This window comes from Somniosus microcephalus, chromosome 5, assembly GCF_052327205.1.
Source record: "Somniosus microcephalus isolate GS21.2 chromosome 5, FLI_Smic_1.0, whole genome shotgun sequence".
Taxonomy (NCBI): domain Eukaryota; kingdom Metazoa; phylum Chordata; class Chondrichthyes; order Squaliformes; family Somniosidae; genus Somniosus; species Somniosus microcephalus.
Genome location: NC_140991.1, coordinates 22577102 through 22596573, shown reverse-complemented (window position 1 = coordinate 22596573; position 19472 = coordinate 22577102). Strand labels below are relative to the sequence as shown.

Below are 19472 nucleotides of genomic sequence, written 5' to 3'. Positions count from 1 at the left end.
GGTCGATGGTGGAGAATACTTTGTATTGCGCAATCTGATTGACCATATCAGATATGCGAGGGAGGGGGTACGCGTCCAGCTGGGTGTACCGGTTTATGGTTTGGCTGTAGTCGATTACCATGCGGCATTTTGCAGTGGTTTTAACGACTACAACCTGGGCTCGCCAGGGGCTAGTGCTACCTTCGATAATGCCCTCCTTCAATAGCCGCTCCACCTCAGAGCTGATAAAAGCTCTGTCCCCGGCACTGTACCGCCTGCTTTTGGTAGCGATGGGTTTACAGTCGCGGGTGAGGTTAGCGAACAGGGGAGGGGGGGGGACTTTTAATGTGGAAAGGCTGCAGGTGGTTTGCAGCGGGCGATTTAAAAGTTGTTGGTTGCAGACTGTGAGTGGGGGGAGGGGTCCACCGTATGCTAGTGTGACACTCTTAAGGTGGCACTGAAAATCCAACCCTAGCAGGACGGCAGCGCAAAGACGGGGCAGGACTAGCAGTTTAAATTTTTTATATTCAGTGCCCCCTACTGACAGGGTCACCACACAGTAGCCGCTGATGTCCATTGACTGGGACTTGGACGCCATAGAAATGCGATGGTGCGTTGGCAGAATCGTGAGGGAGTGGCTACGTACCGTGTCGGGGTGGACGAAACTCTCTGTGCTCCCGCTGTCGATCAGGCAACTGGTGGCGCGGCCGTTTACCGCGATATCCATCATGGAGCTGGATAGATGGTGAGGGAGGGCTTGATCCAGCGTCACGGAGGCCAGTATGTGGCTTAGTGAGTCACTATAGTCATCCGCCGAGACGGTGGTCGGTTCCGGTGACGAAATGGCGGTTGAGTGCGTTGGATACAATGGCGGCGGATGCCATGCGGCCGGGGGTACACAAAATGGCGGATAAGATGGCTGCTCCCACGGCCCGCATGCTGCGCTGCTGGCTGGCTTCCCCTTGCAGGCGTTAGCGTAATGGCCTTTCTTCCCGCAGCCCGAGCAGGTAGCTGTCTTAGCTGGGCAGTGCGCTCTGGGATGTTTTAACTGGCCACAGAAATAGCATTTTTGGGCCTGGTTACTGGGCATCGAAGCTGTTCTTACCGGAGGCTGCTGTCTCGGTTGGGTCGCTGCAGCGGTTGGTGCCGGGGGCGGCGGTCCCGTGTCCCACGGTTTCGATTGCCATGTCTCGGCGCCGTTACGGGGGTATGCCTCGAGGTTTCGGTGGGCCTCCTCTAACGAGAGCGCAAGGGCAATGGCCGTCTTCAGGTCGGGTTCCTTGCTTTCTAGCAGTCTCTGCCGGGTGTGGTCTGACTGGAGGCCCCTGACGAAGGCATCACAGGCGAGTCCCTGCGCGTGCTCCACAGCCGTTACCGCTTTACAATCGCAGTCTCTGCAGAGTGCCAGTAGCGCCCGTGCAAATGCCCCTACCGATTCTCCCGGTTGCTGCCTGCGGGATCCCAAGAGGTGTCGGGCGTAAATTGTGTTCACTGGGCGCGTATATTGCCCTTTTAGTAGCTCGAGGGCCGCCACGTACGTATTAGAGTCCCGGATTAGCATATATACTTGATGGCTCACCTGGGCGGTCAAAATTTTCAGTTTGTGATCCTCCTCTGTAACCTGTGAGATTGCGAGGAAGGATTCAAAGCAGCTCAGCCAGTGTTCAAACTTGGCTGATGCACCCACCTCTTGAGGGTCGAGGTCCAGGCGTGGTGGTCTGAGGGCTCTCAGCAATGTCTGCTGTATCCGTTGCTGTTGTTGCTCCTCAGGTGTCGCCATTTAACTTTTAGCTAATAAAATTGATACGCTTATCAATTACTTCATAAAAGGTGATGAGTCGAAGAAGAGATGACGAGTCGAAAGAAGAGATGAATAAGGCTTTTATTAGCTAAGAAGAGACCATGCTTCTTCGTGAGTGACTGAACAAGTCTGAACGAAACCCACACAGTGGTGGGTGGAGTCAGCTGAGGCATGCCTCCATACACAGCGCCACCCAGAGGTGGCAATATACAATACAGTGGTTTACCACATGCAGGTCCAGAAAGAAGACCAACAAACAAAGGAAGCCACCACCACAAGAAAAGTACAACAAGGTGCATCAGGTGGCTGAAAAGAGTTCAGACGAACAAAATTCAGACTCAGACCCAAACAGCCAGGAGTTGGATAGTCTGAGAATCCACAATGTGGGTAAAGTAACTGATCTACAGACGATCTGGGTCACACTAAAAATAGCTGGAGTCCAAGTACGAATGGAGCTGGACACGGGATCAGCTGTATCAGTCATCAACCAAAAGGACTACCACCGACTATTCTCTCACATACCCTTAAGAAATACCAAGTTCGTATTACAGACATACACGGGGCATCGCGTATACCCCATGGGGAAAATAAGAGTCAAGGTGAGAGATAGGGGTAAAGTACACCCAAGAATGAATTTGTACGTACTACCTGAGGGAGGACCACCACTTCTAGGACGGGAGTGGATCAAGAAAATAGACATGGAATGGCACTACCGACAAGCAATGACGAGTGAGGACTCGGTGCAGACAAGCAGCTCAGACTCTGAGCCGGAAGACGATAAGTCCAGCTTATGTATGAAAAACAAGGTTAACATTAACTCACGGACTAAGGTTGGAAAATCGATGGCGTGCATAAAGACAGAGAATTCTGAGTCTGTTCAAGCTACAGACATATGCATTACGGAGGAACACCGGGCTCGAACTCAACGCTATTTCAAAGTACAACAACAATTAGAACAATTAAGTTACCGCCTCGTACAAGAGATGAAAACAATGAAAAAGTTCTATGACACCGAATGGGAGAGTCTGGAAAGACAACAGAACCTACTGGCTCAAGCAGAGAGCGACCATAGAGCCATCGTGACCAATTACCGATCACATCTCCCTGATGATGTTCAGGGGTTAGAATATTTGCATGATCTAGAGATACAGCAGAAGGGCAAATCACGCTGCACTGAGGATTTTGTTCTGCAATTAGAGACGGAGCTAGTGCAGGCAAAGTTAAGAGAAGTTGAATCACCGGGTGCTCTTAAGGAGATGCAGAAACAAATCTTGGACATGGAAAAGAGAAACGCTTCTTTACCTGATGAGAATAATGTGGCCATGTTGCAAGAGGAGCTTATAGGGGCGAAACTAAAAGAAGCTAAGCAAAGGATGTTGGAACTTGAAACGCAGAACCAAATCAGCGGTAATCAGCTATGTCAAGCAGAGAAGGAGTGCAAGGGTCTACATGAGAAGGTGCAATATCTCTCAGCCCAAAATAAGGGACTACTCACTCAGTTAAATGAAAGTAAACGGGAAATGGCTGAGATGGACTGCAAGAATAAAGAAGAGTTGATGGCAGTGAGACTTCGAGAGGCAGATAGCATAGCAGCCTTGGCTGAACTCCAACAGGAAATTGCGAAAGAAACAAATGAAGAGGAATCTTCAGGAAGCCAGGATTTTATTCCAGTTCTTCTCTACGACTCCTTACAAGCAGAGTGCGAGAAGTTGAAAAAACAGTATGAACAGGCCCAGACTACAATTCTGGAGGGGGTTAACTCAGCAACCTCCGAAAAGCTAGTTTCGTTGGAAGTATATGAACAACTAAAGGTTGAACATGAGCAAGAAGTCCAAAGGCTGCAGGAAATTCTTGAGGAGCTCAGGGCCAAGACAGACTCATCGGTAGAAGTTCCATACATAGATGAGGATGTAGAGGTGAAAGACATGGCAGAACTCATAAAAATATGGAAGGAAGCCCAAGACAAATATGAGGCGGCAATTACCGAGGTTGACCGACTTGAAGAACAGTTTCAACTGGGAATGGGCCCTGAACATGAGCTAGAGAGCATCGAGGCGCAACTTCTCCAAGCACTGGAAGCCAAAGTACAAGAGGATGAGAAGATGAAAGCATTGGAGAAAATGATGGATGAAATGGAGGAGTACGCTGAATTACGTCCAGGGGAACAGGAGAATGGGGAAACAGCTACTTCAGTAGAAGGATTAAATAGCCTGATAACGAAATCCCTGAAGGAAGGGAAAGGATTGAACGCACAAATGAGGCCAGGAGGGAAGGAAGGGCAGACATCCGAGGAAGAGCAGGATGAATATGATTGCTTGAAGAAGGGTTTTGACCTGTTGAGTGACACCGAATGTTATGAGGATGTGGTCTGCCCAAATTGTGATGGGAACTCCCAAAGTGCTGAAATCCTGAGGAAGCACTTAAGGTCTAAGGAACATAGAGAGTTGGTGGCGCTACAGATGGCAGCCGGGAAAAGAGCTCGGAGAGTTTCAAAAAGGCAGAAAAGAAAAAGAAGCAGAAAATAATAACTGTTTAAAATATTATTACTTCTACTACCTCAGTCCGAACACTACGAAAGGTGCTAAATTTGTAAAAAAAATCCAGGGACATTATCAAGACAGCCAGTGGGTTGTATAAGTCCGCACTGCTGGTTCAACAGGACGAAAGTACAAGCTGTTAAAAAAAAAAAAAAAAGGCTATGGAGGATGCTGTCTGGAACGAATTAATACCAGAGACTGAATTTATGAACTGTTCCCACAGAGACTGAACCTGTAAACTGATCCCACTGAGAGTATGTTTGTAAACTGTTATATGACGTTGACTCCATTGAGAGTATATATGTAAATTGTTATATGACGTTGACTCCATCGAGAGTATATCTGCAAACTGTTTATATAAAGTTGAAGATTGTATGTTTAACGGGATTCTGTAAGTAATAAGCTAGGAAGGGAGGAGTGTTGTGTATGTAACCGTTTACCTTTAAGGGAACTATAGAATGTAACCGTTCGCCTTTAAGAGCACTACTTTAGGGTGGCACTATCTATTGGCTCATGTATACTGTAATACCGATAGTGACCACACCAGTATATAAGGGTTGTGATACGTTAACTAGGGCAGAATCGCCCGAGCCTCTGAATAGTAAAGACGTGTTTTATTTTGTTAACAGTGGAGTCTGTGATTATTTATAATACAACCCACAGACTTAACAGTATCCTTATACATTTTCCTCCTTCTGGCATGCACCTGCTGCTTTCCCGTCCTCCCCTTGCCACAACTTCATGTTCATGCCTTCCTCATTTCAGACACCCAAGAAATGCAGCCTGCCCAGCCAGTGGTTGACCAAGAAGAAGGAGAGGAGAGTGAAGAAAAAGCAGAAACACCGTGACTCGCTTTCACACTCCCAGCCACCAGCTCCTCAAGGTCGACCAGCAAGGCCATTTGCAGTGTCCCCCACTGAAAGTCAGCAGCCTTCCACCAACCATGCTGCATTATATCAGTAGGATAGGCAAAGGCACACACAAGACAATCACTAAGAGAATGCATAAGGGTGATGAGTTGATTTATTGATGTCATATTGGATGGATAGATGTATAAAGTTGGATTGGAAAGTTTGCTATTTGGTGGCTTTTATTTCAGCATTGTGGCCAAGAGGACGCTGTGATGGTCAGTAACAGAGGGAACATAAGAAATAGGAGCAGGAGTAGGCCATTCGGCCCCTCGAGCCTGCTCCGCCATTCAATGAGATCATGGCTGATCTTCTGCCTCAACTCCATTCACCGGCCCTATCGCCATATCCCTTGATGCCCTTACTAGTCAGAAATCTATCGAGCTCTGTTTTGAATATACCCAATGACTGAGCCTCCACAGCCCTCTGGGGTAGAGAATTCCAAAGATTCACCACCCTCTGTGTGAAGAATTTTTTCTCATCTCAGTCCTGAATGCCCTATCCTTTATCTTGAGGCTGTGGCCCCTGGTTCTAGACTCCCCAGCCAAGGGAAACATTCACCCAGCATCCATCCTATCAAGCCCTGTAATAATTTTATATGCTTCAATGTGATCCCCTCTCATTCTTCTTAATTCAAGAGAATACAGGCCTAGTTTACTCAATCTCTTCTCATACGACAGTCCCGCCATCCCAGGAATCAATCTCGTGAACCTTCGTTGCACTTCCTCTATGGCAAGTATATCCTTCCTTAGGTAAGGAGACCAAAATTGTACACAGTACTCCAGGTGTGGTCTCACCAAGGCCCTATATAATTGGAGTAAGACTTCTTTACTCCTGTACTCAAACCCTCTTGTAATGAAGGCCAGCATACCATTTGCCTTCCTAATTTGCTTGCTGCACCTGCACATTCACTTTCAGTGACTCATGTACAAGGACACCCAGGTCCCTTTGAGCATCTGCATTCCCCAATCTTTCACCATTTAGGAAATACTCCGCCTTTCTGTTTTTTCTACCAAAGTGGATAACTTCACATTTATCCACATTATATTCCATCTGCCATGTTCTCACCCAGTCACTGAGCCTGTCAAGATCCCCTTGAAGCCTCTTCACATCCTCTTCGCAACTGCCACTGCCACCTAGCTTTGTATCAGCAGCAAATTTAGAAATGTTACATTTATTCCCCTCATCCAAATCATTGATATAGATTGTGAATAGCTGGGGCCCTAGCACCGATCCTTGCGGTACCCCACTAGTCACAGCCTGCCATCCTGACAAAGACCCGTTTATCCCTACTCTTTGTTTTCTGTCTGTTAACCAATTCTCAATCCATGCTAGTATATTACCCCCAATTCCATGTGCCCTAATTTTGTTCACCAACCTCTTGTGTGGGACCTTATCGAAAGCCTTCTGAAAATCCAGATACACCACATCTACCGGTTCCCCTTTGTCTACTCCACTAGTTACATCCTCAAAGAACTCCAATAGGTTTGTCAAACAAGATTTCCCTTTCATAAATCCATGTTGACTCTGCCCAATCTTGCTATTAGTTTTTGCTAAGTGCCCAGTTATTGCATCCTTTATAATAGATTCCAGCATTTTCCCAACTATTGATGTGAGGCTAACAGGTCTGTAGTTCCCTGTTTTCTCTCTCCCTCCTTTCTTAAATAGCGGGGTTACATTTACTATCGTCCAATCTGCAGGAACCATTCCAGAATCTGTAGAATTTTGGAAGATGACAACCAATGCGTCCACTATCCCAATGGCCACCTCTTTCAAAACCCTAGGATGTAAGTCATCCGGTCCTTGGGATTTATCGACTTTTAGTCCCATTAATTTTGCTAGTACTGTTTTTTTACTAATACTAATTTCTTTAAGTTCCTCATTCTCATCACACCCTTGGTTTTATCGTATTTCTGGGAGGTTTTTTGTGTCTTCCTCCGTGAAGACAGAAACAAAGTATTTATTTAATTTCTTGACCATTTCCTCATTCCCCATTATAAATTCTCCTGTCTCTGACTGTAAAGGATCTACATTTACCTTCACCAGTCTTTTCCTTTTCACATACCTATAGAAGCTTTTACATTCTGTTTTTATATTTTTCGCTAGTTGATGCTCATATTCCATTTTCCCTTTCTTTATCAATTTCTTGGTCCCCCTTTGCTGATTTCTAAAAAGATCCCGATCCTCAGGCTGACCGCTTTTAATGGCAACTTTATAAGCTTCCTCCTTTGACTTAATACTAGCTTTAATTTCTTTTGTTAGCCATGGTTGGATCACTTTTCCTTTTGGGTTTTTATGCCCTCGAGGAATATATGTTTGTTGCAAATTATGCATTATTTCCTTGAATGTTAGCCATTGTATGTCCACCTTCATACCTTTTAGTGTAGTCTCCCAATCTACCATGGCCAACTTGTCCCTCATACCCTTGTAGTTTCCTCTGTTTAGATTGAAGACCTTAGTTTCAGGTTGGACGACATCACTCTCAAACTTAATATAAAATTCAATCATATTATGGTCACTTGTCCCTAAAGGCCCCTTTACCACAAGATTATTGATTAGCCCTTTCTCATTACACAGTACCAGATCCAGAAGAGCCTGTTCCCTGGTTGGTTCCTCCACATACTGATCCAGGAAACCATCTCGCATGCATTCCAAGAATTCGTCCTCCACACCATTAGTGGTAATTTGATTTGCCCAGTCAATATGTAGATTAAAGTCCCCCATGATTACCGTATTGCCCTCGTTACATGTACTTCTAATCACTTGATTGATACTGTGTCCTACATTACCATTACTGTTTGGTGGCCTATATACAACTCCCACCAATGTTTTCCACCCTTTGCTGTTTCTTAGCTCCACCCAAACTGATTCCAGTTCTACATCACGATCTGCCAAGCCAAGATCTTTCATCACTACCGTACTGATCTCATCCCTTATTAACAGCACTACGCCACCTCCTTTTCTTTTTTGTCTGTCCTTCCTAAATATTGAGTACCCTGGAACATTCAGTTCCCAGCTTTGGTTACCCTGTAGCCATGTCTCTGTAATGGCAATTACATCATACCCATTTACTTCTATTAGTGCCATTAATTCATCCACCTTGTTGCAAATGCTACGTGCATTTAGATAAAGTGCCTTCAACTTTGCCTGTTTAATATTTTTCTGCACTTTGACCCTCTTTACTGTTGGCCTTTGTTTCTGCTCCCTACTAGTTTTGCTGACTACTTTTCTAACTTGCACTTTCAGCTTTGTTTCTCTCCAATAACAACAGAAAATGCTGGAAACACTCAGCAGGCCAGGCAGCATCCGTGGAGAGAGAAACAGAGTTAATGTTTCAGGTCTGGGACCCTTCATCAGAACTGGAAAAAGCTGGAGATGTAACAGATAGTAAGCAGGTGCAGAGACGGGGGGGGTGGCGGTTTAGGAGGGGAGGAAAGAATTGAAAGAACATCCTGTAGTGGATGTTTGTCGAAAGCCGATCGCCAGAAATGGAGACGGAGAAGTCAAGGAAGGGAAGAGTCGGAGATGGACCATGTGAAGGTGAGGGAAGGGTGGAAATTGGAAGTAAAGTGAATGAACTTATCTAGTTCAGGGCGAGAGCAGGAAATGGCACCGATACAATCATCAATGTACCAGAAAAAGAGGTGAGGGAGGGGACCTGAGTAGGACTGGAACAAAGAATGTTCCACATATCCCATGAATAGGCAGGCATAGCTAGGGCCCATGTGGGTTCCCATAGCAACACCTTTAATTTGGAGGAAGTGAGTGGAGTCAAAGGAGAAGTTGTTCAATGTGAGAACAAGTTCAGCCAGGCGGAGGAGGGTGGTTGTGGATGGGGACTGGTTGGGCCACTGTTCAAGGAAGAAGCGGAGTGCCCTCAGGCCATCCTGGTGGGGAATGGAGGTGTAGAGGGATTGTACGTCCATGGTGAAAAGGAAGCCCTTGTGTCTCACCTTGACTTTTATCTTTCCGATGGGGTACACTCTTTGCCCCGTGTATGTCTGCAATACTATCTCCGTATCCCGTAGGGGAATATGTGTGAATAACTTTTTGTAATCTTGCTTATTCATGACCGTCAACGCCGATCCGGTGTCCAATTCCATCTTCACGTGGACTCCTGCTATCTGCAGTGTGACCCAGATAGTTTGTCGGTCAGCTTCCTTACTCACATTGTGAATTCTCAGACTACCCAGTTCCTGGCTGTTGGAGTCTGAATCTGAATTCTGTTCATCCGAACTCTTCTCAGCCACCTTATGTACCTTTCTGCACCTTTCCTGCGGTGACTTTTTGTTGCTGGTCTTCTTTCCTGACCGGCATACTTTAGCTATGTGACCAAGCTTGCCACATTTTCTACATTCCTGGTTTTTAAACCAGCATTGGTTCTGATCGTGTATTGTCTTCCCACAACGATAACATTTCGTTGTACCCAAAGCCATTTGATCTACGCCGAGTACCGCTGCCTTCAGCTGCATTTCCGCCGTGCCTCTCGCTGCGGCTTCGTGCGATGCTGCAATAGTGACAGCCTTATCAAGTGTAAGATCATTCTCTTCAAGCAACCGCTTTTGGGTTCCTTCTTTTGACAATCTGCACACGAATTTGTCTCTCAGTGCCTCTGTCAGTCTTTCCCCAAATTGACAGTATTTCACTAGCTTACGCAGTTCAATTAAGTACTCCGCGTTGCTTTCCTCTTTCAGTTGCGTTCTCGCATAAAATTTACATCGTTCCGCTAACATCAGCGGTGTGGGGTTCAAATGATTCTTCAGGACAGCAACAATATTAGCGAAAGTCTGATCCGCCGGTTTAGCTGGTGATAGAAGATGCTTCAATAGCCCGTATGTCTTCGCACCCATTGAGTTTAGTAAGGTTAGTACTTTATCATTCTTTGATATTTTATTTGCCTTACGATAAATCTCTATGCGTTCTACATACGTGGCCCAATCTTCCACATCGGGATCGAAATCGTTGATGTTACCACGCTTAGGCATCCTCGCAATCTTCTTGAGAACACAAAAAGAAATTTTTCTTTAACTTTTTTTTTCCAAAAATGGCGGTTTCCTGCGCTTGTCTTCTTCCCCGCCTCCGAAAATGGCGGTTTCCCGCGCTTGTCTTCTTCCCCGCCTAAATGGCGGCTTCCCGCGTTTCTTCCTCGGGCGGGAGGGGTAAAGCTTTGTCCTCGGGCGACGACCGCTGGCTTTCGGGGTTCGCAGCCTGCGCGCTGGCTTCAGTTTGGGCAGCGAGGCTCCACAGAGGGGGGGGGAGCTGTCCACCTTTCTCACCCGGTTCTCCTGAAGCAGCCGGTACAGAATGTGGTTGACGATTTTTTTCTCGAGACCGAGCGCCTTGGCTATTTTACGCGCCGGTATCCGTCCCTCCGGTTTGAGCTCTCCCGGAATGCACACAACGTCCTGCCGACTGTCCCCGCTGAGTGAGATATTCTGAAAGTGCGAGAACAGCTGATTGAGTTCCTTGTTCCCTTTTCCGACAGGGGCAACCGGGCGCTGGGGACAACCAGTTGGCGGCGGACAGTTCCAGCTCTTGGTCCTTTGCGGAAAGCTGCTGTAAGCCGCTGGGCGGAAATCTCGCTCGGTCTCGTTCTCCCTCGCTCGCTCGGTCTCCCTCGCTCGCTCGGTCTCGTTCTCCCTTGCTCGCTCGGTCTCCCTCGCTTGCACGGTCTCCCTCGCTCGCTCGGTCTCGTTCTCCCTCGCCCGCTCGGTCTCGTTCTCTCTCCCGCTCGCTTGGTCACACTCGCTCGCTCGGGCTCTGTCTCTCCCGCTCGCTCGGGCTCTGTCTCTCCCGCTCGCTCGGGCTCTGTCTCTCCCGCTGGCTGTAACGGCGATTGCCGTATTGCTGCGTTCGCCCTCCCCAGCGGTTTTCAATCGTGCCTCCCAGCCCCTCTTGCAGTCCGGTCCTTTCCCCCCGGCTGCGGCTGAGTTCTCCGCGTTTTTTTTAAAATTTTCTCCCGCGCCTTACGCTGACCCGGTCGCTGCGCCTCGCGGCCTCGGTAGCTGCCCGGCCTTTTTCACCGGTCGCGGTCGAGCTCCCTCTCGACGCTGTTGCGTCTCCCAGCCCACTTGTAGCCCGGTCTCTCACACCGGCTGCGTTCCCGCTTGTAGCCCGGTCTCTCACACCGGCTGCATTTGCGTTCACCGCGGCTTCCGTGCCCTACGCTGCCCCAGTCTCAGCGCCTCTGGCCCCGACTTCTGTCCGGCTCTTTTCCCCGGCCGTGGTCGAGTTCTCCGCCCTCATATCCTCCGTTCTTTTGTTATTTTCGCCCCTACTCACAGTCAACGTGGCCGACTTGCTTCTCGTCGCTGATCGGCTCACCCACCACCGTGATAGAAGGGACGATCACTGCCTGTTGCTGCTGGAAGGCTTCGTGTCAGAATTCTTCCTTCTTCCTTTGCTCTGCAGACCCGAGTCTTCTCTCAGCAGAATGATGAGGGCGGATGCCTCTTCTCGACGCCCGTTACACTGCCTTGGATGTATCTCTGCCGCAGGGTAATATCGAACTCGTTGCCACTGTTAAGTCTGTGTGTTATATTAGGAATTACTACACAGACCACAAGAGTAAACTTTAACAGGACTTTACTGGTTGAAGGTCAGGGCGGAACTGCCCAATAAATCATTACACAGCACTTATATACTGGTGTGGTCACCACCGGTATTACAGTATACAGTAGCCAAGATAAAGTAGTGCAACTCTTAAAATAGTTCTCTTAAAGGTAGAACGGTTACATACACTACAAGGTTGGTTCGCCAAACAACAACAGCACCACCTTTATCAGCAGGTTTAATGATGATGTTACGGTTGGATCTGAGAGAACGGAGTGCTGCAAGTTCAGAGGGAGGTAGGTTGGAGTGAGAGAGGGGAGCAGAGAAATTGAAACGGCCGATGTCACGTCGGCAGTTAGCAATGAAAAGATCTAGAGAGGGTAGAAGGCCAGGGGGAGGGGTCCAAGTAGAACGAGAATTTAGAAAGCAGGAGAAAGGGTCAGCTGTGTGGGGGGAAGACTCCTGGCCAAGGAAGTGGGCACGGAGATGAAGGCGACGGAAAAAGAGCTCAGTATCATGGCGAGCTCGAAATTTATTGAGATGGGGGCGTAAGGGGATGAAGCTCAGGCCTTTGCTGAGGACTGATCGTTCAGGGTCAGAGAGGGGAAGGTCAGAAGGGATAGTGAAAACACGGCAGGGGGTGAGATTGGGAGAAGGGATGGGATCAGATGAAAGTGACGGGGAAGAAGGTTCCGGAGGGGCGTTGGTGTCCAAGAGTTGATGAAGCTTGCGATCCTTGACATCAGAAAGGAAGAAAAAAAGCTTTTTGTTGAAGCGTCGGATGTTTCTCTCCATTCTGGGCCCACACTTAGGTTCCCAGCCCCATGACAAACTAGTTTAAATCCTTCCCAACAGCACTAGCAAACCCCCCCTGCGAGGATGTTGGTCCCGTTTCTGCCGAGGTGCAACCCGTCCAGCTTGTACAGGTCCCACCTTCCCCAGAATCGGCCCCAATGCCTCAGGAATTTAAATCTCTCTCTCCTACGCCATCTCTCCAGCCATGCATTCATCTGGTCTATTCTCCTATTTCTGCTCTCACTAGCACGTAGCAATGGGAGTAATCCTGAGATTACTACCTTTGAGGTCCTGCTTTTTAATTTATTTCCTAGCTCCCTATATTCTGCTTGCAGGACCTCATTCCTCTTTCTACCCATGTCGTTGGTACCGATATGGACCACGACCTCTGGCTGTTCACCCTCCCCCTTCAGAATGTCCTGCAGTCGCTCAGTGACATCCTTGACCCTGGCACCAGGGAGGCAACATACCATCCCGGAGTCATGCCTGCAGCCACAGAAACGTCTATCTGTTCCCCTTATGGTAGAATCCCCTATCACTATTGCTCTCCCACTCTTTGTCCTCCCCTCCTGTGCAGCTGAGCCACTCGTAGTGCCACGGACTTGGCTCTTGCTGCATTCCCCTGAGAAACCATCTCCCCCAGCAGTATCCAAAACGGAAAATCTGTTGGAGAGGGAGATGGACCCAGGGGACTCCTGCACTATCTTCCTAGTTCTTTTACTCTGTCTGGCTGTCACCCATTCCCTGTCTGCCTGTGCACTCTTTACCTGCAGTGTGACCACCTCATTAAATGTGCTAGCCACGAAGATCTCAGCCTCGCGGATGCTCCACAGTGACTCCAGCTGCAGCTTGTGGTAAACCACTGTCATACCTGTCTGTGTCTGTATGTGTATTCCACTAGGTACAGGTCTGGACATGCCTCGGCTGACTCCTCCCACTATTCCAGGTATATAAGTGACTACCTCCCAGTCCCTTAGTATTCTGGACGGGTCGACCACTCGAGACAAGACCTTCATTCTTTAGTTAATAAAAGCCTGATTGTTACTCGCTCAACTTCAGTCTTTTGAGTAATTGATGGCGCATCACAGCTCCAGCTCCAAAATGTGGATTTCGAGTAGCTGCAGCTGGAGACACTTCCTGCACATGTGTTCGCCCTGGGAAGATAAGGTGTGGGACAAATGTTGAAAGGGGAATTGGGGTTGTGGTCATTGGTACCGCAGGTGGATAAGTGGATCCCGGATATCCCAGCCAGAAAGGCATGGGCTCGACAGGGCATATGGCCTCCTTCTGTGCTGTAACCACTCTATGATTCTATGAAAGGGGCTGTCTGGGTTGCATCCTTCCTTCTGATTCTTCCTCTTCTGCATCTTCCTCTTCTTAATCTTCCTCTTCTGCTTCCTCCTCTTCTGCATCTTCCTCTTCCTTCTGTGAGCGGATTTTGGCAATCTGAAATAAAAGCAGAAAATGCTGGTAATACTCAGCAGGTCAGGCAGCATCTCATCCTGCGACGTGAACGCTGTTTGTTTCTCCACGGATGCTGTCTGACCCGCTGAGTATTTCCAACATTTTTCTGTCTTCTCAGAGGCCTTCCTTTACCATCCGAGGCCTTGCAAGTGCCCAGCAGCACTCCCTGCACACTTTAAAAACTTTTAACATCTATTGCACCAGCCTACTACTTCAATAAAATGTAAAAAATCCAGTCCAAAAGCTTAAATGCAAAGTTAGCTGAAAGATGTGTGTGTCCCTTTAAGAAGCGTTGACAGCGTCTCTATAGGTTTGCTGAATGCTCGCTTTTTCAGAGCGAGCTTAGGACCCAGCACTAAACTCAGCGCAAAGGTCCAAGTTCGCAGAGCTGGCGGCAAGTCGGAGTTGCACGACGACTGACGTCACGCTCTCCAGACTTGCATGTCTAGGGCCAGTGCTGTTAATGGCAGCATTGCGGGCCTCACTAAAATGGCGTCCGCCAAGTCCTAGTGCCGGAGGTGGGCGGAAGTGAGGCGGCCGCCATTTTCTTTCACGAATTTGCCAGTTACGGGTGGCGGTAAGCACCCGAATTTTTAGTCCAATGACTCCGTTTCCCCACAGTCACTTTCTCGCTTGAAATACTCGGGTCTTTCTCCGGGTGGCAGGCAGTGACTAGTGGGGTACCGCAGGGATCGGTCCTAGGACCCCAGCTATTCACAATATATATTAATGATCTAGACGAGGGAACTAGATGTAATGTCTCCAAGTTTGCAGATGACACAAAGCTAGGTGGGCGTGTGTGCTGTGAGGAGGATGCTGAGAAACTCCAATATGATTTGGACAGGTTGGATGATTGGGCAGAAGCATGGCAGATACAATATAATGTGGATAAATGCGAGGTTATCCACTTTGGTGTCAAAAACAGGAAGGCAGATTATTATCTGAATGGCAATAGATTGGGAGAAGGGGAAGTGCAACGAGACCTGGGTGTCCTTGTGCACCAGTCGCTGAAGGTAAGCATGCAAGTGCAGCAGGCGGTTAAGAAGGCAAATGGTATATTGGCCTTCGTAGCGAGAGGGTTTGAGTACAGGAACAAGGATGTCTTGCTGCAGTTGTACAGGGCCTTGGTGAGACGACATCTTGAGTATTGTGTGCAGTTTTGGTCGCCTTATCTAAGGAAGGATGTTCTTGCCATGGAGGGAGTGCAGCGAAGATTCACCAGGCTGATACCTGGGATGGCAGGAATGACGTATGAGGAGAGATTGGGTCGATTGGGCTTATACTCGCTGGAGTTTAGAAGAATGAGAGGGGACCTCATTGAAATCTATAAAATTCTAACAGGACTGGACAGACTAGATGCAGGAAGGATGTTCCCGATGGTTGGGGAGTCCAGAACCAGGGGTCACAGTCTAAGGATAAGGAGTAAACCATTTAGGACAGAGATGAGGAGGAATTTCTTCACCCAGAGAGTGGTGAACCTGTGGAATTCTCTACCACAGAAGGCAGTAGAGGCCAATTCATTAAATATATTCAAGAAGTGGTTAGATATATTTCTTAAGGCTAAAGGGATCAAGGGATATGGAGAGAAGGCAGGGACAGGGTACTGAATTTGGATGATCAGCCATGATCGCATTGAATGGCGGAACAGGCTCAAAGGGCCGAATGGCCTACTCCTGCTCCTATCTTCTATGTTTCTAATGGGCCAGATTTTCCTGTAACAGGGCATCGATTGACAGCTGCTGTCACCTCTTGCACATTTAGGTTCAAAATTTTTTTGGGGCGTAGCAAGCTGCTGTCAGTGCGAGCTGATAACGTCGCTGTGAGGGAAACCTGGCATTGAGAAAGTATTACAAAGTATTTACAGCTCTGTTTATGCGCCACACGAGCCTCCTTCCACATTTCGTCTTCATCTGACCTCATCAACTCTGAGCGAACCGAGTGAACGGGGCAAGTAATTGTGCATGTCCTTAACCAATCAGATTGAAGGATTGTCAAATTAACAGTGCAAGGGCTGAGAAGGAAGCGTAAATTCGAGTGGGTGAATTCAATGTCAAATCAGGTACAGAAAGAGAAATAAAGAGAGGGAAAGAAAGATTGGATTAAGAGAGAGAAAAAAGAGACAGAAAGGAAAAGTAATAACATTTTAAAATTTGACATTTTTAATATCTCCAACCACAATTAAAACTTGAAGGAATGAGGCTCTACGCTTGTAATAGTTAAGTTTCAGTGCCAGAGAGGTTGACTGACAGTAATTAATACTTATCACATCGTTAAAGGGGTACTTAGACTGGAATGGACAAGACTTAACTTTCAGTGGCAAGTTTTGTTCGTATCTAGTTCTGCTGTAGCGCAAATGCAGCAACTTCACGCCTTCCATTGGCGAGCCAGGCAGGGAGACGCCGTTTCCGCGAAGCTAGCGGCGCAACTCGGACAGCAGCTCCTGGCTAGTTGAGTTTAACTGCGCGTCTGCCCCTCGCCTGAAGTTGCTGCACCATTTGCGCATAAATAACAGCGAGAGACATTATTTTGACAGCAAAGTCTGGGCCTATATTCCAAAGCAAAATTGCGGGTGTAATTTATTTTAAGTGCCATTAAGGCAGCTACAGTTGCAGGCTTTTTGGCAGAAGTGTTATAAAACCAGCTTGAGATGAAGAGTTTCTGACAGTCAGATTTGGGCTACTGTCTGTGGATTAATCGTATTTATTTAATGGGCTACTTGGCTGGGGAAAGGCGTGCAATGTGAAAACTGTCTGCAGTCTTGTGGAGGAGGAGCAGTTCTGTTTACAGGACTGGCATCGCTGAAAGTAAACCTAGCATTAAGGAGACTCTATTATTACAGCTGGGCTGAGGGAACACAAACACAGCCGTGTCTCATCGAGGTCAGTAATGTGTCCGTGACGTAATGTTGCTTTTCCTTTCCCCCTCACAAGTTCTCTCCCTGTCTTGAATCATCGGATCATAGAATAGAACAGTACAGGAGGAGGCCATTCGGCCCATCAAGTCTGTGCCGGCTCTTTCGAAGAGCAATCCAGTTAGTCCCACTCCCCCGCTCTTTCCCCACATCCCTGCAATTTTTTCTCCTTCAAGTATTTATCCAATTCCCTTTCAAAGGCTACTATTGAATCTGTATCCACCACCCTATCAGGCCGTGCATTCCAAATCCTAACCGCTCGCTGTGTAAAAATGTTTCCTCATGTCGCCTCTGGTTCTTTTGCCAATCACCTTAAATCTGTGCCCTCTGGTTATCGACCCTTCAGCCACTGGAAACAGTTTCTCTTTATTTACTCTGTCTAAACCCTTCATGATTTTAAACTCCTCGATCAAAGTTCCTCTTAGCCTTCTCTGCTCCAAGGAGAACAGCCCCAGCTTCTCCAGTCTCTCCAGGTAACTGTAAGCCCTCACCCCTGGAACCATTCCAGTAAATCTGTTCTGTACCCTCTCCAGAGCCTTCACGTCCTTCCTAAAGTGCGGTGCCCAGAAGGCATTACCTGCTGAAAGGTAGCAAGCACTCATAGAAATGTACCGCACGAGTCAGCGCCTTCACGTGTATTGCCAGCTTGTTGAACAACAACAACTTGTATTTATGTAGCGCCTTTAACGTAGTAAAACGTCCCAAGACACTTCACAGGAGTGTTATCAAACAAAATTTGACACCGAGCCAGATAAGGAAATAGTAGATGCATTTAATGGGAAAGCTGGATAAGCACATGCGGGAGAAAGGAATAGAAGGATATGCTGATGGGGTGAGATGGAGTCGGGTGGGAGGAGGCTGGTGTGGAGCAGAAACACCGGCACGGACCAGTTGGACCGAATGGCCTGTTTCTGTGCTGTAAATTCTATGTAATTCTATGTAACAACGTCCCATCAGTCTGGGCTGGATGAGAACCCAGATCTCGCAGGTGAAAGGGCAACGTGCTCTTGTACTTAAACCACTCAGTATTTTTTCTCCTATCCAGAATCGCACAACGAGTGGGCAGGTGACCAAAAGCTTGGTCAAAGAGGTAAGTTTTAAAGAGCATCTTAAAGGAGGAGCGAGAGGTTTAGAGAGGCGGAGAGGTTTAGGGAGGGAATTCCAGAGCTTAGGGCCTAGGCAGCTGAAGGCACGGCCGCCAATGGTGGAGCAAAGGAAGTGGGGGATACGCAAGAATCCAGAATTGCAGAGATCTAGGAGGGTTGTAGGGCTGGCGGAGGTTACAGAGATAGGGAGGGATGAGGCCATGGAGGGATTTGAAAACAAGGATGAGAATTTTTAATTTGATGCATTGCTGGACCGGAAGCCAATGTAGGTCGGTGATCATATTGGTGATGGGTGAACGGGACATGGTGTGAGTTAGATAGAACTGTAATCCAGGAGGATTCAGCTTGTTAAATCGCAGAGAGTGTAACAGCTGAGCCTGACAATGTCCCTTTCCAATGTCCACGCGCATGCACTTGCAGCCAGGGTCACTGCTTAGTGATCAGGAATGGCAATCCTCCCTCCCTTCTTCTTCTTAGGCAGTCTCTCGGAACCGGGGGTGACTTGCTTCCACACTAAAGATGAGTTCTCAGGTGACTGATGAGTCCAATGCGGGACCTACAGTCTATGTCACAGGGGGGCAGACGGTGGTTGAAGGGGCGGGTGGGTGGGGTGCTTGGGTTGATGTGCGCTCCTTCCACTGTTTGCGCTTGGCTTCCGCTTGCTCCCGGCGAAGAGACTCGAGGTGTTCGGCGCCTTCCCGGATGCTTCTCCTCCACTTTGTGTGGTCTTGGGCCAGGGATTCCCAGGTGTCGGTGGGGATGTTGCACTTTTTAAAGGAGGCTTTAAGGGTGTCCTTGAAGTGTTTCCTCTGCCCACCTGGGGCTCTCTTGCCGTGTCGGAGCTCCGAGTAGAGCGCTTGTTTTGGGAGTCTCGTTTCGGGCATGCGGACAGTGTGACCCATCCATCGGAGCTGATCGAGCGTGGTCAAAGCTTCGATGCTGGGGATGTTGGCCTGAGCGAGAACACTGACGTTGGTGCGCCTATCCTGCCAACGGATTTGCAGGATCTTGTGGAGGCAGCATTGGTGGTACCTCTCCAGTTCTTTGAGGTGCCTGCTGAACATGGTCAATGTCTCTGAAACATACATGAGGGCGGGTATCACTGCTGCTCTGTAGACCATGAGCTTGGTGCTGGGTTTGAGGTCCTGGTCTTCAAACACTCTCTTCCTCAGGTGACCGAAGGCTGCACTGGCACACTGACTCCCTCCCTAACCCAGCAAAGGACCTACTGCCTCCTAACTGGAATCCGCTCAGCTGAGATCAGCTTATCAAACACAGGTTCAAGAAAATGTGCCCAGGAGACATTATAAATTAAGACTATAATGTCTCTGACGAGAGAGTTGTAACATCATTGCCCCATTTAAAACCCAAGCGTTCCGATTAACCTCAAGCACCATTTTGCTTTTGTCTATCTGCATT

At 48.0% G+C, this 19472-nt stretch overlaps 1 protein-coding gene across 1 annotated transcript in view; it reads left to right on the top strand.

Moving 5' to 3' along the window:
- sec22c (SEC22 homolog C, vesicle trafficking protein) overlaps nt 1-5381 on the top strand; it is a 94414-nt gene extending 89033 nt beyond the window's left edge. The window contains exon 6 of the mRNA XM_085987422.1: nt 5083-5381. Within this exon, the coding sequence (XP_085843548.1) occupies nt 5083-5280 (198 nt within the window). The 3' untranslated portion in view covers nt 5281-5381. The remainder of the gene's footprint in view (nt 1-5082) is intronic.
- The last annotated feature ends 14091 nt before the right edge of the window (nt 5382-19472 follow it).